At 41.0% G+C, this 20,845-nt stretch overlaps 1 protein-coding gene and 1 long non-coding RNA gene across 5 annotated transcripts in view; one reads left to right on the forward strand and one right to left on the reverse strand.

Annotated features, from left to right (window-relative positions):
• The window catches only part of ACYP2 (acylphosphatase 2), a 47,818-nt gene extending 40,218 nt beyond the window's left edge, over window positions 1–7,600 (reverse strand). For 2 of the 4 annotated variants that reach the window (XM_031597853.2, XM_090134550.1), the window contains exons 1-3: window positions 7,405–7,595; window positions 6,921–6,937; window positions 4,951–5,060 (exon numbers count right to left, since the gene is read on the reverse strand). In XM_031597853.2, coding sequence (XP_031453713.1) covers window positions 4,951–5,060; window positions 6,921–6,937; window positions 7,405–7,474 — 197 coding nt within the window. In that variant the 5' untranslated portion in view covers window positions 7,475–7,595. Of the gene's footprint in view, window positions 1–4,950; window positions 5,061–6,920; window positions 6,938–7,404 lie in introns of all 4 variants that reach the window. The other 2 variants (XM_090134549.1, XM_031597852.2) reach the window with 2 other exon arrangements.
• Window positions 7,601–7,905: 305 nt separating this feature from the next.
• LOC116231860 (uncharacterized) lies at window positions 7,906–11,390 on the forward strand. Its single transcript, XR_004167544.2, has 3 exons — window positions 7,906–8,529; window positions 11,020–11,077; window positions 11,233–11,390. It is a non-coding gene; the product is annotated as an uncharacterized LOC116231860 (long non-coding RNA).
• The last annotated feature ends 9,455 nt before the right edge of the window (window positions 11,391–20,845 follow it).

Here is a 20,845-nt window from a genome sequence, read left to right on the forward strand (position 1 = left end):
GAGATTTACACGCAAGAGCTTTTTTTTATTATTATTTTTTTAAGGATAACTGATATGTCAGAGTTCAAAAAATTCTCTGAGGAAAATTACTTCTAGTCTGTCAATGCAAGTTGCTATGGCAACAACCACACTGACTGCCAATGCTCTACCCTTCATGATGAATAAAGTGGAAGAAAAATCAGAAAATATTACAACGAAAGCCCTCGTACTTTGAGTCCTCCTGTAAAAGGAAACCAAAGGACTGTCTACCCCATTAAGTGATATCTGGACATAAGACCTTAAGCTAAAGCCTCATGTCACGATGTTTTAGAAATGCATTGACTCAGCTTTGCTACGTGAATATTCTCTGCATTATAGACAGGTAAGGGACTGAGACTGGGCTTTTAGTACCTGAGGATAATGAGTGTTACCCATGTGCAGCTACAGCTGAAAAAAGGACTAAGAGAGACAGCAGGGAAAAGGTCACAGTGAAGAAAAGATGGAGTCTATCATTAAGAGTAAAAATAGATTCACTTCAAATGAAGCACAAGTGGTTGAACGTATCTAGGGAACAAACAGCTCCATCTAGAGTTTAAAAAGCAAGGGATATGAAATTTTACACGTAGAAAGTTCAAGGCTGATTAAAAATACCTTTTAAGATTGTCAGCACGATATCTTAGTTAACACAAAAGTAGCTGCTAAATGTTTCTTTTAATTTAGAAGTCACTTATCCTTAAGAAACTAAAAGATATTTTCATTAAAAACAGACTGAAAACAGATCATGAAACAGAAACAGCAAAGAAATCAAGAACTGCACACTCGTACCTTGTTCTTTATTTCAATTAAATTAAAAATATGGAATCCTACCCTTGGGCAATTCAGAGTAGATTTCACTAGTTTCCAGTGTGATCTCACCATAGAATATAGCAAAGAAATTCGCCTGCTCACACTGAATTCAACAAAAATATTTATATCCACACTCAACACTAAGTGAACAGACCAATATGGAATGAAACTTCTTGCACGTACGACACTCCTTATGCCCCAACCTTCCATATTCATGCCATCTTCCACTTACTTTTGCACAGTCAGAACATCCCTGCTAAGCTGTTACATGTTCCAGGGCAAACTCTGGTTTGCACATCATTTTCACAATTTATCATAATCATACATTCTGTCTGCAGTGAAACAATTACTTTTATGATTCAGGACAAAATCCAGGCTACAGCACACTGCCTAAGAAACAACAGCTGGTTCAGATAAAGGTCGATTAGCTTCTCTGGCAGGATGAAAAGAAACCAAGCCTTGCATTAACAAACCCTACTCTGCGTGCAGAAGGAACGCTGCCATCACCAGGCACCTGCAGCAGCAGATACACAGATACTGGCTGCCTTCCTACATCTAGTTTCTCAGTCCTAACACACAACATTGTATTTGGCTCCTTACCGTTAAAAAAGGCAGGATTTTTTTTCTTACAGTTAATAAAGACCAGCCACATTTGTATTCAATTGACAATAAACCCACCAACCAGAGGACCAAGTCAGCCCCTGCAGTCAAGTTACCCATTTAAGCAAAGTGTTTTTGGTAGGCTTCCCCAGCACAGAACCAATGTACCAGTGTCACTGCTTCCAGGGGATTCTCACCTACCCTGTGCTATCTATAAGCCCCTTTCTTAATCATTATTTGGTCTATAAAAACCACACGTGTAACCTCTTTCATGAACATATTTTACAAAACATTGGACACATTTTTATAGAGAAAACTGACCACATATAAAGGAGTACCAAAGCAGCAAAGTTGAACTTTGAATCTCCAGCAGCAGGTTCCCAATACCTGCAGGTGTTGTGCACTTCCTACCACTTACCTGTACAAATAATCTTCAGAACACATCTTCCCTGACACGTTCTTTTTCCTATCTACTTCACACCTTCCATCTAAGCCTGACATACACACTGCACTAAGGCTTTAATTAGATCCCCAGGACTGCCCTCAATTCCTCCCAGACCATATTTTATGTTATGGCCTGCATAAAAACCATGCAGAGGCACTGCTTTGAGCCTGTGCTGAATGTATCCTAACTGTGCCTCAGAATTCAAGGAGCAGTACAAAACAGAATAAGAAGGATCAAAAAATCAGGAACAAAGGACAACTACTGGGAAACAGTTGGGTTTGAGGTCTGCTGCATTTCTGCCCCCAGAACAAAGGCATACCCTGGTATCCAAGTGTCTCGTTGTGTTTTTCCCCATATATTTACGCTTTTCCTTTATCTTTCTCTCAAGCTCTTATCCTTCTTCTCTCCCTCCCTTCTTGCTATTTCTACCTTCTTTCTTCTTTTAAGATCATCCCTAATCTCTCTATAATCTATGTCCTTGTTTTTTTTTTTATAGTATCATGAAAAAATAAAAAGTTTATGACAGACCAAACCACTCCTCTTTCCTCCCCCTAAAAGCAATACTAAAATTTAAGCATCGGTGGAACAACAGTCAAATCATTTTACCACTATTAACACCTGAGCTGTGAAAGTGCTGCACCTCTGAAAAAAAAATCAGGCAACTTTGTGCCTAAAAGTTCAACGTAGAAACATGTACAAGTGTGAAAATACCTGTCCCAAAGACACACTGAACAAACCAGACTACAAAGATATTTACAACACACTGTTCCAATATGTGAATTAGGAAATTGTCTGGAAATACCTTACAACATTGATTGAGGTACTGTATTCCCTGGAAAAGTGTTCTTTTAACATTAAGGTCTCCCAGTTTCTAAGAGTTACACACACACACACACACACACAGTCTCTTAAGTTCTGAAGAGCTGAAAAACAATACAAAGGAGACCTTGCATAGAAAGTTGGTGCCAGAATTTCCTCCTGGTTATTGATCTCAGTGCTAACAGAAACATTTTAAGGATTAATGATTTATATCAATTATCCAGAGCAATAGCTAGCCTCATTTTATTTTCATTTAATATTCCATCTTAAATAACCCTTGCATCTAGAGAACTAAGTATTATCAACACCTTGAAAGCATGCTATGAACTTTGGAAAACATTCTTCAAGAACTCAAAACATCAATCTTATTTTGATTTTCTACTGACATGCAGTGCAAAAGAAATAAAAGCCTCACAAAACAGCCATTCACATGCACATGCAAAGGAAGAAGTTGTAAGACAACTAATTTATTACCAAAAATGAAATCCTCATCTTTCCTTTTCCACGTATCAGAGTCCACACAGGGAACAAGCAAAATTTCTCCTCCAGCATTTTACTCTAGGAAATCTAGTCTGCATTTCAATATGTACTTTGAAACTGCACTTTAATTTCAGTATTGAAACATTCACTCCCATGTCAAAGCAAAATACAGATTTCCAACTTAAAGTGAAGAAACAGTATTTGAAAGCAACATTTTATTTGCTCTGAATATCACAAACAATGTACATCAAAAGCTTCAACATCACTGTCACAGCTTACTGTCCCAGTCAAGCTTGCTGACGCTATTTGAAGTGGTTTAACAAATTAAAATGAAAGCTTCCCTTCCCTTCAGAATAGCCATTATGTTGTCTCATCTTTGAAAACAAGCCTGGTCTCGTTAGTCTAATTTTGCAGCTCTGCAAAAAGATCTCATGTTACATATACAAACTTTCTGGTGTAGGAGTGCAGGGTTTCCTTTAAATGCCATCAGCACAAATAACAATGGAAGAAAGCTGCAGCAATCCTAGTTTCATGCAAATAAAGCCACATGTCAGCAGTTAGCTGTGCTCCACATAAAACTGCTTTATTAGAGTAAGTCAGTCAACTTCAGAAATATTCTTAAACAAAACGTACTCTGAACAGAAATCAAATCATGGTATTTCATGCTCCTTCTCAGTGTTACAAATTTACTACAGATGGCAACTATACACTAAATTTTCAAATACCTAAAGATTAAATACAATATATTAACTGCCAGGGCCCAGAAAATAAGAATTAACTTAAACAACAACTAATCTATCTCTGGCTTTGTTCTGCAGTCCAACATAAGCCATCCAATACTAAGCTCAAGAGCCAAGAAAATAATTACTACAGCTATTTCAGTCACATTAGATAATCATACACAAGTTTCTTCACCAAAAGGAAGCAACGCCATTTTCCTTTTACAAAGCCAACAGCCTTGCTTTATTTTGAGTTTTGAAGCAAGTCATGTACTGGAAAGCACTGACAGAATTTGCACTAATATTTATCTATCTGCAATAAAGCCTGCAAAGTCCAGTTTTACTTACCAGCACTTATCCTTTTGTCAACAGAACAAACCACTGACTTTCTTTTGAAAAAAAGAAAAAAGACCCAAACAATCTCTCTACACATGCAGAAGAAAAACGTGGTTGGAAGCAATGGAATTGGTTTTTGTTTTTACAGGTAGCACCCCAAAAGGATGCCTTTAAGCTTTTGGAAACTGGCAATTTAATAAAAAATATTCTCTCTTATTTTAAAGGCACCAACATATTTCATAACACACTTACAGAGAGCAGACACTGCAAACCTTTGCTCCAATGTGTATTTATGCTGGTTTTGTTTGTTTTTACAGAAAAACCTATACTTAAAAGTCAGTTTTCTTCAAATTCATTTAAGTAAAAACTGAACAAGTATTTCAAGAAGCTCTTCAGTGTTTCTTTGCAGAGGAGCTTTGAGGTTAAAACAGACCTGTTCTGTTTATGAACATATGGTTTTCCCTGTGTTTCAAAAGAGCAATTTCAGGGAAATGCAATGATAAGCTGTACAACATAAGAAATCAAAACTGACTGATGCCACAAACTATTGTTAAAGCAAAAAGACTTTTATTACAGCTTCAAGAATGTGTCTCCTGAACTCCTCAAATAAAGCCAAGACTTGGAAAGCACTGTTAAGTTACTGATACAAGCATTTACTCGTTACTTTGGATTAAGAATACTTCTGTAAATCACACTAGTAACACCAAACAAAACAAAGATACTTACATTGCATTTACTTTATCTTCTGGGCCCTGAACTTGGCCCGTCACTGTTCCTTGTCTGGTATTTTTAACCCAGCCAACCACTCCTAATTTCCTAGCTTCCTCTTCTGTGTACTGATATGAAAAGTAATGAAAAAAGGACAGTCAGTGTCAGCATGTACACCACACACAGACCAATTAAAACTCCACTTAAGACCAACGTTAAAAACAAAACAAAGAACACCAGATTATGCTCACACTCAGACATTATGCCAGTCCTGTCAGCCCTACAATTGCAGCAGAAGCAGCAAGAATGACATTTCATATGTTATGATAAACGCATGACTGAATTCCCACATTCATTTATACACTTCCTAATACTTTCCTAAAAAAAAAAAAACATGCTACATATGATTCCTTATCCTACTCATAATGCTCATCCTGCTGCTTGCTTTATTGCTTGCACATGCATATAAATCTTCTGACAGTGCAAGCTTTTTAATTCATAGAACAGAGACTTGTTCTTTTTGTTTACAGACTCTTTAACAGCTTTAAACACGACTCTACTAAACCCAGACCACCCCTTCTACCTATATCCCTTCTAAGTTGTCTAACCCTTTCTATAGCTCCTATCACTGCTCATCTGTCTCTTCAACAATCAGCCTCTAAGTTCTTTAAACATGTTGCGCACACAAATTTAGAGGTTTTTTCTGTAGTTTCAGTCTAAATCCTTTCCACCTGACTTTCACCACTTAAGTTCTATCCTTAGACAAAAACAGCAACAAAATTCAGGAACTTCCATAAATCCTGTTTTGTTTTTTAAAAAAAGTTCTTATTTTCTTTCATGTATGTATAAAACACGTGTGATCCTCACAACATGTGCTTGAACCCTGAAACAGCAGGGAACAGAATGGCTGTTCTACAGAAATCCCTTAGTTTCATTCCCTGTGGGGCTATAAAACAACAGCTAATACTAATATTTTTTCATTAAGATCCAGCTTACTTTAAGATGCTTCCTCCATTTTGCTTTTTACATGTTCAGTGACAAGATATGTAGCACATGCACTCTTGAGGCATTTATTCCAAATGCCAACAGCCAAACTTCAGGTCATATAACTACATTACAAAATAGGAAAATATGGAGGTAATTTAGGCAACAGAATGGTGCTGATACTTAGGTAAAGTATTTTAAAAATTGATTCCAAGCAACTTCTCCCTAGCAAGCTGTCCAAGAGCATGGGAATGCAGCTGACAAGGTGTTTCTCAATACTGATGGTTAGCTCTGGACTGACATTCTGTATGTGTTCACATGACTCCAGGTCAGCTCAAAACAAGTCAGAACAAGCTTGCACCTGCCTACCACATGATGTATAGGGACACTTTCCACTTTGTACAGCATAATTAAAGATGTATTGCATTGTAATTTGCAATTCTGAGCTATTTCACAATATAAAAGCTATGCTGAAAAGGCTTTTAGGTCTAATATTAAATACAGCACAGTGCTCCAACAAAATTTTGGAAAAATACATCTCTTGTTTCTTGAATTGTTACCCAAGCATACTGCTCAGATGAAGAAAACTTTGACTGGGACACCACTGCCTCTGCCACAAGGGAACATAAGCTTCCTTAAACAGTGGCACTGTAATTGCAATTAATAATCCCAACTGGAACACACAGTTTCAGAAGCCAGCATTCAGCACTTCTGAATTAACCTTGCTAAAGATCTGCACACCTGTCTGCACGTCTGTTTGATGGCTGTTACAACACAAACCAGGCAGCCTTCAGAAACCACACAAACAACGCATCAATAAACTTCTAAACACATTTTTAATAACACATTTATTAAAAAAAAAAAAAAAAAACTCCTCCTTTAAACACAGTACTTAACTTAGCCCTCAAGCGGATGTGTTTACAGCCAGGAGATGAGCTGCCCTATTTTTAGCACTGGAAATGCTATACCGTAAGGTACAACGGGTAAATCAGACATTGCCTTACCATCCTGAAACAAACACCTAGAAAAGAAAGAAAAACAGAATGAAATTACTTCAAGCAATATTTCTGAAGAGAAAAAACCCAGCCGTGTAAGTTCACTATGAACTGCACGGGGTCCTTCCTGAGGGAAATGAAGCCTCGAGGAGAGGCTGCCCGACTTTTCAATAACGGAGCTGGCGGTGGTTTCTCACATGAGAACGCGCGAGTCTGGCCAGAACTGCCTTTGACCTCACATTCAGCGTTCTGCCGCCAGCACGCTGACAGAAAACGCGGGCCTGACCGCAGCTAACGGAAATAACGGAAACACCCGGCCTTCCAGCGAGGCACACCGCCGCGCTTTCCCCTCACGAAGGACTACGAGCCCCTCAGCCTGGCGCCAACACCTCAGCGCCGCCCGCCCCGCGCGCATGCGCACAGTCAGGCAACGGCCGCCTGAGCCGCGCGCCCTTGGCGCCGCCTCAGCACCCCCGCCCCAGCCCGCCCTTACCTTGCACTCGTCCGAACACTTCGTAATCCACCGACTTGAGCGCGCCGGAGGCCTTCGTCAGCGCAGACATGGCGGCCGTGCGCACGGAGTGCTTCTGCCGTGCAGCAAGCGCTCCGCGGGCCGAAACCGAGCCGGGCCGCCGCGTCCCGTCAGCGAGCGGCGCGCGGACGGCAGCGCGCGAGGCTCAAAATTCCGGCGCGCGGTCGCCTGACGGCGAGGCGCCGCGCGGGCCGTGCCCCTGTGTGGCGTTCACGGCGTTCTGCACCAAGCGGTGGAACGGCACGTGTCTGCCGTGTGCCAGCTGAGGCAAACTCGGCGACCTCTCGCCGAGAGCGACTGCGATAGAAATCAAATCGTTGTTCTGCTGGCTCTCCCCCAACACAGCGACGCATCACAGCCTGCGTTGTTCGCGTGTTTTGATGTAAAGAACGCGAGCAGATCAACACTGAAAAAGCCGCAGCACTGCTGGAGGCGGGAACCGACGGTTTCATCATCCGCCTTAACGCTGTACCACGTTAAATCAGGCCTTCTGCCTCGTAGCGCAGTCCTACTGCGCTTCTGCTGCTGTGGAACCGGCACCATTTTGGTTTTAAAGAGGATGATCCTACAGAAAGCCATCGAGGCGGAGCGGGCTGCAGTAGGGACGGAAAATCTGTGGTCATTTGCTGCCATCTATCGGCAATAATGAGCAAGAAGTCAAAACTAAAACGGCGTCCTGTCGAAAATGCAAAGCATTGCAACTCAGGCCTTGAAAGTCGGGTTAGAGGTGGCACTGAGGGCGAGATCTGCAGATGCAGAACGCATCCTTTCAACAGGATTGAAAAAAAGCAATCCTGCCTCTCAAATAAGTTTTCTTGTTGTGTTCTCTTATCTATTCTAGCACATCTTCAAGCTGGAAATGCATCTTGAGAACTTCCTGGTTCAGAGATGCTCACATCTGCTGCCTCCTCCTCCTGTCTTCTTTGCCACAAGAAGCCAGTTCAATATTTTTTCCCCAATTTACCATAACACCTTTCCATTCATTCCCTAGCTGACATCGAGCTTCTCGTTATCTCATAACGACAAAAAGAGAAGACATCACATGCAGCCCAAAGAACGCCAAAAGACAGCACCACGAAACCCCAGGTATTTTAGGGTCTAAGTTGTCAGCATCAGTAATCAAACAATATTCAAATACATTACTTAGCAAAAGAGCTTTAACATATATCATCTAGGAATTCAGATTGTATGAAGTCATTGAAGTTCTGCCTTTTTCCCCTGCTCTGTCAGCTGCTTACTCCAGAGTAGCTATGTTGGTTTAAGAACCAACTATTTGCATTTCCTAAAGCTACAGCCATTTACAATAAATGCTGAACACTGTCTCATAGCACAGCATAAGATATACCTTTGGTTACACTGCAGAACGTGCTCATCATTGTGAGCACAACTAAATGGTTGCACCATTTGGATGAACTTGAGGATGAAGAGAAAACACAGTACCACAACATCTGTAGATCAGTCTGGCAAAGAAATATAGAATCTATCTCATCGTTTCCAGCTAAATATGCTGCATTTAATATTTAGTGCTCAGTAAATAAAGGTGACCTTTTAATTATTAAAGCAAAGCAGCAACAATTATAATTAATACCTGGAAGACAAATTCCTGTCGTGATCACTATGCCACCAACATACACAGGTCACCATTAGGCTCACAGCAGTTTCTTTTATAAGATTCATCTTTTGTTTGTCCCTACTAACTTCACTGTAAGTTTCCTTCTTTTGATCATCACATAACCTTATTAATTCAAATTCATATTAGCTAGCTTTTATTCTCGTCTCTTTCAGAACATGTTTTCATTTGTATTCTCACTTCTGATATTCAGATTGAATTCCACTCCCAGCACAGTATCACCTGAGAACAATTATTACTCCAACTTAAGTTTGCTCATAAAGGATTTCTTATTCTAAAAGCCTAAAGAGTTGCTTTACTCAGTAAACTTGTTGCATTTGGAGAAGAAAAAACAAAAAAGAATACTGTTCTAGAAAAGGCTATCTTCATTATTGAGTTATTTTTTTCTACTTTGAGCATCAAGCCTCTGAAAATTCCTCCTAGTTCTTGTTTCAATCACTTCTTTCACTAGCTAGTTTTTAAGTCACCACACACAAGAAAGGATGGAGGAGAGAATCACTGTTAGAAAACACCAGAATTTAAAATAGTGCTATTAGAACAGTACACCAAGAAACAGAACAAATAAGGCAGAGCAAGGAACTGAAAGAGACACCAGTACTTACAGGTGCACACCCACAGCACTTAAATACAGCAGGCAGGAACACCAAAATCCACCAGTACACTGTAACCTTAAATAGCAACCACCAAAAATCAAAAGACAATATTTAAAAATAAGATTATGATACAAAGCCATGGTTAAACAACAAGGCCAGAGACCCAGCCCTGCAACTCAAAGCAAAGAAAATGCTCAGTTCTGAGCTTAAATGGAGCTTCACGACTGAGGAGCAGAGGGGTGTGCTTGGGTCGCAGGTGGAGCTCAGAGCTCACCAGGACAATTAGAGCTGGTTATGTCCTCTGAGCCCTGATACTGACCACCATCAGCTGCAGTCTTTGTGATAAAAGGGTTTTACACTTTGATAGATTTCACGTTAGTTAATAAAATTATTCTGAAAGTTGGAGCTTTGTTAGTTATGTTCTTTGTCCATTTCCTGTTCAGAATAGGTGGAAAACCATTAAAACCTTCTTAAACAATTTCTCCTGCTTTCTTTCTATGTGGCTCTCTATGATATGATGCCATCACATCCACTGGATGTTTCCTACTCCCAAAATTACTGTCTTTGGTGTTCACGTAGATGTTCTGTAAGGTGCATAACCTCCCATGCTGCTGTCTTAATTTATCCTTCAGCCTCTAGCTATGTTTTATTTTCCTGGATCATTTTTATTTTAAACCTGTCTGCTCTCTATTCTGTAGAGCTTTTTGCACAAACCATTAACTTCCCTGACTTTTCTTCAGAGTTCACCCCTCTCTCTACCATTGGCTACCTGAAGTTTTTATCTATTGTTTTCTCTAGATTATTTAATCATTTATGAATATTATTTCATTACTGTTTACCCGAGGCAAAGTCTAAACCCGACTCACAAATGGCCCCCAGCTGATTCTGATGAGTGCTTTCCCAAAGGATATTGAAAGCTCTGTATAAAAGAAGCTCCCACTCCATAGCTACTGCTGGTGTTCAGAGAGTAATAAGTGCTCAGGAAAGGGCTACAAGCTGTTCAGTGTATTTCAAGTTTTTATGTGATTTATGTCAAATATATGCAGTCTGTCTTCTTAAGTGCTATTCTGTTCTTTACTTTTTTAGTAAAAAGCTGAGTTAGTTTCCTTTTTCAGTAGTTTTTTCTTTCCCTTATTACTTTACTTCCCCCCCCCCAAATTATATTCACTCTAAGAGTTTAATTTCTTAATAAAGTTAATAGGAGTTTTGCTTTTGCAGACTCCATGTTGTTTGAGACCCTTTGGGGGTCTTTATTTTGTTTACAATGTGTAAATAGAACAAAGTGTTTGAAGATCTAATCTTGACTGTTTATAAAGGAAGAGATAACCTTAATTTTTTTTTTTCTTTTTTAAGGACTTCTGGCTATTAGCACTTTCCTTCTATTGGAACAGCAACTTCTTAAACACCACAGGTGAGATTTCAAAGCCTGGATGACAAGACAGGCCTCTGGGGGTTCTTACAGAACCTCTGTTTGCACTGTTCTGTATTAAATGTATTGACAGCATTTAGTTGTAAAACTAGTAAAGTGTTAAAAACATGCATAAATAATTACAGAATATCTTTCAGTCTCTAAGCATTAGCTCAAGACAAGACAGGGGTTCTGACCGAAAGGGCTTCAACAATACAGTTCCTACTGGCCACCAGTCAGCTCATCTAGAAGAGACTTATAAAGGAAGCATAACACATGTGGAAGTACCAACAAGTAAAGATCTAAGCTTTGTGTAACTCTCTGCAGTGTAGTTTCTTGTGTAACTTTCTGCAGTGTAGTTCTTAAGGTAGGAGCATTGTCACCAGAGGGGGAAAATTATACTTGAGCAAGCTTAAGCTCTGATGCTGAGTTAATAACACTTGAAGTATTTCTACATTCAAATGAACACTCCTGATGCAACTTCCCCATCTGCTGACTTCTTCTGGCCAAGCTTAAGCACTCTGTAGAAAACCACAGAAGGGGCTTCTGCTGGGAGATGGCATCTGGGTGTGAAATTAGCAAGCCAGAAATGTAAAGTAGTGCTGTGCAAAACTCTCATGTTAAAATGCAACATGAAAACTTTCCTTTAGCTGTACCATAAGTTTAAAAAAAAAAAAAATGTCCTGGTATACTTTAAAACTGCAAAACATGAGATTGAGGAAGATAGATATAAAGTCCTTGAGGTCAAATTTGCAATATACCCATAGCACAGTGAGGTGGGCTGGTTACAGCCACCTGTTTCCTGATCCATTTGTAATGAGAGACTCAATAGATCTGTGTGGGAGGACCTCCACCCCTGTGCAGTGGCCCATTTAAGCAAGGGAAGTGTTATGCAGGGGAAGAACCATGTCTGCACAGATCTAATTATAGGAGTGCAGCCAAATTTTGTGTTTACTGGACTTAAATTTATCCCCCTTTTGCTCTAAAATATAACCTATTTGCATAAAGTAATACAAGTTCTAGAGTGACAGAACTGTAAACTCATTATCTGAGTACAGCAAGATGGTGTTGTGTAAAATCTGTGATACTCTGCTTTTTCCAAACAGATGCTGGGAGATTCTTCATGTAGAACAATGTTAAGTATTAAATACCATGGAAGGCTGCTGCTTGATTAAAGCCCTTACTCACTATGTGTTCATTCTTTCTAGGGTATGAGCGTCCAAGCTTGTGGCTTGCCTGGGTCACACAGAAAAGAGGAATTGTCTTGTGCTGCATCTACATCTGTTGCTCCAAAAGTAATGCCTCCTATTTATTTCCATGGTAAATACGAGTGATACAAAGAGCACAATAACAATATTTGATAGAGCAAATTCTCAGCTACGAAACACTATTTTCCAACATAGTCGGCACCATTAGCTATGCATTTTTGCTAGCAATTAACAACAGCCTCTGTGCCATACTCGTAATAATCTGCACCAGCAAAGGTAACTCACTGCTGAAATGCACCAGCCTCTGCCTCACTGTGCTGACCAAAGGTAGCTCCCTCAGCCAGCCCTGGGATGCCAGGTGTGCTGTCCGTCCCCAGCCCCGAGGTGCTGGGCTGGGCTCTCACTCCATATGGCTGCATCTTTCCCATACTGGGGTGACCAGGAGCAGACACAGGAATCCACAGGCAGACTCACAAGGTCTGAAAAACAGAGGAACGTTTATTGGTTTTGGTAATTTTGTGGGATAGGATATTTTTTAATATTGTTTGTGTGCTTTTTCTTTTCTACTCTTTTCTCTTTGTTTTGAATCATTTATTGTTCAGTGTTGAACAGACATCCTTTATTCTGAGCCTCACCCTTCTTCCCATCAGCACCAAAGTCTTCTGTTTCTCCATAGCAGCAGCCACCTCTGTACCAGCTCTGAGCCCTCCTCACAGCCCCAGGCAGCTCAGGTCCCTCCTCCAGACTCCTCCTGTTGCCCCAGAGCAGCAGCTCAGAGGATGCTGATCTCTACCCTCATTCTTCCTCTTTGTGAAGAGATGAGGGATCTTGGTGAGGGAGGTGGGTGGGAATGGGAAGGATGGTTCATGGGATCCTTGGCTGTCAAAAGAAGAATTCCCAGGAAACGAATGTCCCATGTGAGCCTGTGGGTGATCTGAAATTTGGGACTCTCTCATCTAATGGTGCACTTACAGGACAGGATGCTCAGCGCCAGCATCAAGGCGGCCATGTGGGGGGAGGTGGACAGGACCCCACCCCACTGCGATGGCAGGGATGGGTCTGGATGTCCTCCCACGCAGCCTGGGAGCAGTGGCCTGCAGGTGGTTTGTCCCTGATGGAGGCGGATCGACCTCCACCAGCTCTTCCTTGGGTCCTGAATCCACCTGCATGGGCTCCTCTCTGCTCTCAGGTGGGTCTGCCTCCATCAGGGAGGTGTGGAGCCTCCCCATTAACTGCCCTCTCTTGGCTGGTAGGCATTCCATCCTGCCTTCTGGGTGAAGGAAACAGTCTGCTCTGGAGCATAAAGTAGCCACTGGTGTCTCTCACTCAGTGACTGGAGTTCTGGGCATAGGGTACCCCTAATTATAGGGCTTGTAACCAAAGGCTGACTTTGGACATCAGTAGGGCATGGTGACACCACTCTAACAATGTCCTGTGGTGACCAAAACATGGAGATTGGGAGTTGATGCCTGTTGCTGAGAGTTGGCCTGGTGCTGAAGGAGGAGGAAGGAAGAAGGCTGCACCTGGATGTGGAGCTGCTGCTGTCACTGGGGCAGAAGCAGTTTGCAAAGCAGTGTGAGGGGCTGAGCAGCAATCAAGCAGTTGGGCTTTAAAATGTTTTGGGCAATATCCCTGATGACCACAGAGAAAGTCACTGATAGAGAAATACAGTGAATTCTGTGTTTTGAGCAAGGGAGCGTATGTCTTTTTTTCTATAGCAAGTAGAAATGCAAGGGACAGAGATGTACACCGATTGCTCTGAAAGCAGTGCCTCATGTTTATTTCCATGGGTACTACAGCACATACAAAGAGCACACTAACACTATTTGATAGAGCAAATTCTCTTCTACTCATCACTACTTTTCTCACTACCAACCATTGTTAGCAAACTTGTGTATGGGCAGATTGAAACCCTCTTCATTCTGTGATGTGACAGCTGTGCACGGGCAATCCAGAATATGGCTTGTCTTTGGTGTCACTTTTGCCACTGCTGAAATGCACCACCCACCACCTCACTGTGCTCTGATCTGCTGTTTTGTCCTCATCCACGTTCAGCAAAGTGCTGATGAATGCTATCAGACTGCCCCTCCGTTGTACAGCAACAACATGCAATGGGATATTGATGGGAAGATTTAACCACTACTGCCATCCCACCATCATCCACCTATGACATTGCGGACCAACATCAGAAAAATAGGAGGCATTACTTTTGGAGCAGCCCTCATAAAATATACCCTTTAGGTAATGTACGTACGTAACAAAGCTTACTGTATTTCTTACATTTTTTTTTTATTAAATCATAAAAAAAGAAAAGAGAACAACAAAAACATAAACTAATGGGATATTTGACCTTGTTTCTTTGAAGCTGCCCCAGCCGGTCCGATGGCAGTGGCTGCAGTTCTCAGTGAGCACTCAGGGAATTCTTTGTAGATTTTTGATGACATTTTGCTCTCTGTGTGCTTCATCCTTGACAGCAGTTGTTTACAAATATACATACTGCCAGAAAGCCATGACATGAATGAGGTGCGATTGTGAAGCGAAGGAGATTTTTCTCTGGCTTAGACAGATTATGAAAGTCTATTAAAGAGACATTTATTCATTTTTGAGTCGAATCTCTGATTGCAATTCAATTTATTCTATTTGAAAATTTGCAGGAAATATATTTATATCAATTGAAAAAGGAGTCACAAATATACAAAAAAAAAAAAGGATGATTTTTTCAGCAATCTTGAAAGCTGTTCTCAAATTCCTTCATCAGAACAGAAAGCACAGCTGCATACTTTTCACCGTTTCCAAGTCTGTGTTTATCCAGTGTATTAAAAGGCATGACGTTATTTGCCATAGCTTTGAGTCAGCACTGCACTGCACCCTCCCCATGTCCTGGGTTCAGCCCACACAGTGCCAACTGCACACCGACGCGTGGCTGTTGCTGAACTTTGGTGCAGCTTTCAGTATGTTTTCACTGCTGTTTGCCAATTCCTTACTTTGCTTAATGCTCCTTCACATAAAGGATTAGGATGACAAACTACTCTGCCTCTACCAGCAAAAAGTTCAGATTTCTCAGTCTCAATTAAGCTTTACATAGTGTTTCCATTGCTGTCGAAAACAGAATCCTCAGGTACTGGTTGTAGTTGATAGTTGTTAAAATCTTGGTCTGAAAACCTAATGGAGAACTGAAAAGCACGGCAGAAATGAACACTCAGTAGGATGCAACTGGCTGTGAAGTCACACATCATCATCTGAAATCTGCTTAAATAACAAGATGTTAGTAAATAAGACATGAAGGTACGAACTGCAGCCTTTCAGTACCTGAAGAGAGCCTACAAACAGGAGGGGAATCAACTCTTTGAAAGGGTGAGTGACAGCAGGACAAGGGGAAATGGTTTTAAGTTGAGGGAAGGGAGATTTAGGTTGGACGTCAGGGGGAAATTCTTTACGGAGAGAGTGGTGAGGTACTGGAACAGGCTGCCCAGAGAGGCTGTGGATGCCCCGTCCCTGGAGGTGTTCAAGGCCAGGTTGGATGGGGCCCTGGGCAGCCTGGTCTAGCATTAGGTGGGATGGTTGGTGACCCTGCGTGTGGCAGGGGGGTTGGAGATTCATGATCCTTGAGGTCCCTTCCAACCCTGGCAATTCTGTTTCTGTGATTCTGTGAAATGGGGAATCCTGTAGCAAAGACTCTCTCCAGCAGAACTGTGACTAAAATCTACCGTACGCCACTGAACTCTCAAGTGTAGGAGTCAGAGGCTGCAATTTGGGGTTAGGTGTGGTAGTCCCCCACTGGAATGGTGGATCAAATTATCCTTGGCTCCATGGTCAAATCTAAACACTCACTCACCTACTGTAATGCCACCAACATTTAATGTCATTGGATATCATTTCAGTTTGGAAGCTAAGTATAACTTGAATTTAGAAGCAATGTATGAACCAAGGAACAACTTAACCATAATATTTTAATTTTATGAATCCGAGACCTAGGAGCTTTATGCAAATTAGATAGGATCCTAAACGAACAAAAGCACAGAAATAACATTATTCTGGAAAAACATTGTGCGTGAGCAGATCATTGAAGTTCTCCAACTTTGCAAGCTGTTCTTTTGGCATTGTCTATGTGATCTCTGTACTTCTTGAATTATTTAATTTAAAACTTCATGCTTCTTGAAGTTGTACTGCACATCAGGGGGCTCTGAAAGGTGGAGGGAATTGACTGGGACTGGGAGAAGGGAGCGAGCCAGGCTTCCTTCTTATTCTTTGAAAAGAGCACATTAGCAGTCTTAGTCTTATGGCTCCATAGCAAAGCAGGAGATCAATCTCACATTCCATTTAAGATCCATCCACTCATAAGGAAGCACATTAACATTTGTGTGAAACAGTGACCAACCTGCTGCCAATGGTTATAACATTTTATCTTCTTGCACAACTCATGGAGGGGGAGATGTGGTCATTCAAAGCAGTTAGTTATTTATTCCCATTGAACAAAGGGAAGTTTAAACACTGCCCTTCCCACAGCCATTAGAATAATGATGTCAGACTTTGTGGAGGATTTGGGGCTCTGGAAAAGATCAAAGAAAGCACGAAGGTGTGGGTTGGTAAAGGAACAGTGTATAATGGAGGTGGGTTGACAGCTATTACATTTTGCAGCACTGTGAAACTATTTGATTAATTCTCATTAACTGCGTTAGCCCACTATTTCTTCTCAAAAAGCAGCAAAAAGAAGGCCTAATTAGTATTTCAGAACCTTGAAATGTGTTAGTGAAGCATTTGTCATCAGATATTTCAATCAAGCCTTGCTGTATGGATGATAACTTTGTTTTTTGGATTTGAAGCACTTAATCTGCTGGCCAATTCCAACCAAATGTGTTTAAAAAACAGCTTGGAGTAAATTTGGCAAAAATCTCCATCTGTTAGGAGGAAGATTCTTTTGCTTCTAGGTGTGCTGAAGCTCCAGAAGCAGATCTCACACAGTCTATATGCTACAGGCAAGGCCTCGTGTTTGCCAAAGGTAACAAAACAGACATCTTAATTTGGGGTTTTTGTCCTCTTTCTTTTGTCGTAACCAAATGGTTTTGCTGCATTGCTAGAAAGGTCACTGTTGCCATACCTTGATTTCCATCCATTTTCACACTACATGCTGCCTTCCCCATCCAACCTAGTAGAACTACTTGGTTTTGTTTTGGCGGAATGACTTCATATATGTATTTTTTTTTAGCCTGAATTCACGTTTCAGATTTACTTCTGAGAAATCTGTGGTTATTTGGAGAAGTGTGGATCAGGTTGCTGTGGTGTTTCTGGATTTTTAAAAAGCCTTTGACAAAATCCTTTGCTTAAGCAAGCTTCCACAAGGTTTAAAAAAGACTTTTGGTAGATTAATAACTGAAGGAGAAAATATAAGAAGAAGATAAACTTGCCAAGGAAATTCAAAGTGGATTTGTGATAGGATGTGTACAAACTATTCTCCAATAGTCAGGAAAAAAAGGAAATCACTTGTTAGCTTGCTAATGGTTTTAGATAGCTCTGGGGAGTAAAAGTAAGTGCAACAGCAAAGAGCTACAGCATCTCTAAGTAAATGACTGAACGTTTAAGACAGCTTAAGTTGTGTTATTAAACAAAATTTTTGCAGAACAAAAGCACACCAAACAATGAAATGCAGTGGTGGTTTCTGAATGAACCATTTATAATTCCAGACTGATTCTGGAGATACTGCAGACAGTTTTGAGGTCAATGTGATGCTCTGGTCTGCCCAGAAAAACACTGAAGAGAGGTATGTAGAGAAGTGTCAATGGACCAAAACAGTGCAGGCTGCTGCACAACTCCAGCGGTACCAAATATCTTATTCTAGCTTTTCCTCATCTTAAAGCAAACAAACAAACACCACAACAAATAAGCTTAAAAAGCAGATGAATAAGGAGATGAAAAACCCATCTATGTGCTATTAAGCACAGTGATACAGCCTGTGACTCAGAAGGTCTGCCTTCCATGAGCTGAAGAAAATGGAGAGTGCACAGAGGGGAGTAAAATATTGTGCATGCCTGGTTCTGTCTTCAGTTTTAAGTTTTAGTCTTGGCACAGAAAGCTGTTCTTGCTGATTTCTGAAGCTCTTGTTACAGATTTCCACAGCAAACACTGACTGAAATCAATCTTAATGAAACTAAAAACTTTTCTGGAAAAAGATTTATTTGTGTGGGCTGGAGAGAGAAAATGGCATGGAGCCTGGGAATCCAGGGCAGAAAAACAAGAAGAGATTAACATGAAAGGTTTTGGCTTAAGAAAGATATTGAGCAGAGCAACTTTGACAGCGCCAACCACTCCCTGAAAGGCTCCTGGAGACCTGGGTGCTGCCATACAGTGCTTTGTGCAGCAGTGTGATGGCAGTCGATACGCAGGGATGGCGGTCTCAGCTCTATGGCCATTCTCATGGCTGCAATCTAAGTGCTGGAGCTGATGTAGCAGAAGTGTTTTGCTCGGCACCTGAAGCACAACAAGCTGTTCTAAGTTCTGTTGAGATCTGAAAGTGATGCTGACTTGGTAACAGCCCAGGCATCCCTGACACCACCCAAAATTGCCTTTTCTTCCAACTTCCCATTTCAAAATGCTTGCTTTTCAGGAATGTTCACTTTCTGGGGACAACCAGAGTGACTCTGAGCCAGTTTATTTAAATTTTGGAGCTTCATGGTACTGTTCCAAGTACTGATGACCAACCCCTTGCTCCATCCTTTCCACTCGAGCAGGGCTCACATCTCTAAGGACAACCATTTTTCCAACTGCATCTCATCAGGTTTTGGGGTCATCAGATTAATTCATGGCATGCTTACAGGATTTTTAGCATGCATTTGCCAAAGCCAAGGAAGTATAAATCAGATTCTGAGTTCATCTCCTGCAGTGTTACTGAAAAGGAAAACACATGGGTGTTGTAGATAGCAGTATCACTGCATGCCTGAGGAAATAACAGCTAACGCCTACTGCATTGTCCTGCAGAGCTCTCTGCCGAGATTATGAGGTGTCTTCTCTGCTCTTTTTGTTCAAGACAGATTCTCCTCTTTCTCACTTGAGTCTTTTAAGCCCCCTTATTTTTTCACCCAGTTCTCAGTACTTTGTCCAGCAGAGGGGCAGCTTCCAGTTTTGCACCAAACATGGCTCAGTTTTCCACCAGGCTTAGCCTTTAAGTTACAGCACAGAAATGTGGCAAAAGCAACTTTTCCCTCTCCCTGGAGTTTCTCCGAATTTACAGTCCTATTGTGTTCCTTAATTATAGCACATTCCTTCTATTCCAAATGGCCTTTTTTTTCTTTTTTTTGGACAGTTAGAAGTATTAACTTGCAGTCAGTTTCACCTTCATCTCTTCTTAGTGGGACACCACACACAATAAATCCCATCAGTTTAGAGTTTTCTGAATCCCAGCTTTAATCAATGGGACCTGCATTGCCAGTCATGCCCCAACACAATTATTTTATTTTATAAGCATAAGCAATTTGCCAGATTGGGCCAAATGAATGCTAAACAGCTCTTCACTTGTTTCATGTCATGCCCTCCAAGGTTTGTTAATCTGCTGGATGGCTTCATGATGCACTGTGACAGAAGCTGATGCTAAGCACATTTTGAAACATGCCAAAGTCTACCATGGAGATTCAATGCATAAAGCCATGCAGCCAGAAGCAAACTATGGACAATTCTTTAGCATGGGGGAAAGGATTGGTTGCTTAAGGGAATGTTTGAATGTGCTTGCCTCTCTTCCATAATTCATAAATACCTAAATACTGCTACTCCACACTGAAACAGTGAGCAAGCAATCCACTAGAAGTGTTAAAGCCTCAACAACCACATAAGATAGAGCCATAAGATAGAGCCATGAGAAACAATTTTCCTTTTTTTTTGGCCTTCACTTTTCCAACAAGTTTGAATATCCAAACAAGGACTTTGGCTGTTGTTTGATTTATCCTGGGCTGGGAAAATAGACCTTAGACTTTTTCTTTTTAATAGATATTGCCAAATTTCTTCTCTCAATCAGAATAACATACATTCATATTTTAGCTAATGACTAATTAGAAGAGGAGAGAATGTAGATGTCATAGGATAAAGAATAGTTGTTTATAGGTTTGATCCATCAGTCGTATCCAAAAGGGCTATGAAGGCTTTTCTAAACATACATTTACATGTAATTTTCTAATGCCAAGAAGCACACTGCATGTGGTGTCCCACTGCAGTCAATGGGACTATTCCTGAAGTTTGGATAATATCAAGCAAGTTAAAATGTCATGATTTGTTCCCATTTTGAAAGATAAATCCTGCCCAAAAACTTTCTATGTAGTAGCCATTGTGATAATCTAAGAACTGGAAGGAGACCAGAAGGGGAGAATTGAATAGACAAGCCAGAGAATTGAGAACTGCAGATGAAGATGTAACATGTGCATTTACCAGTGGGGAAAAAAAAAAAGGGATAAGGTCTGCTGCAGAGCTGGAGTAACTGTTTGAGAGGTCTGCTGCAGATCCAAACATGGAGTGGCTGTTTGAAACTGCCAAGTTCTTAATGAGCAGTTTCTATGCAAGGGACTGATGGCTGCTGAGGGAC

This window comes from Phasianus colchicus, chromosome 2 (assembly GCF_987193195.1).
Source record: "Phasianus colchicus chromosome 2, bPhaCol1.hap1.1, whole genome shotgun sequence".
In the NCBI taxonomy this organism is placed as follows: Eukaryota; Metazoa; Chordata; class Aves; order Galliformes; family Phasianidae; genus Phasianus; species Phasianus colchicus.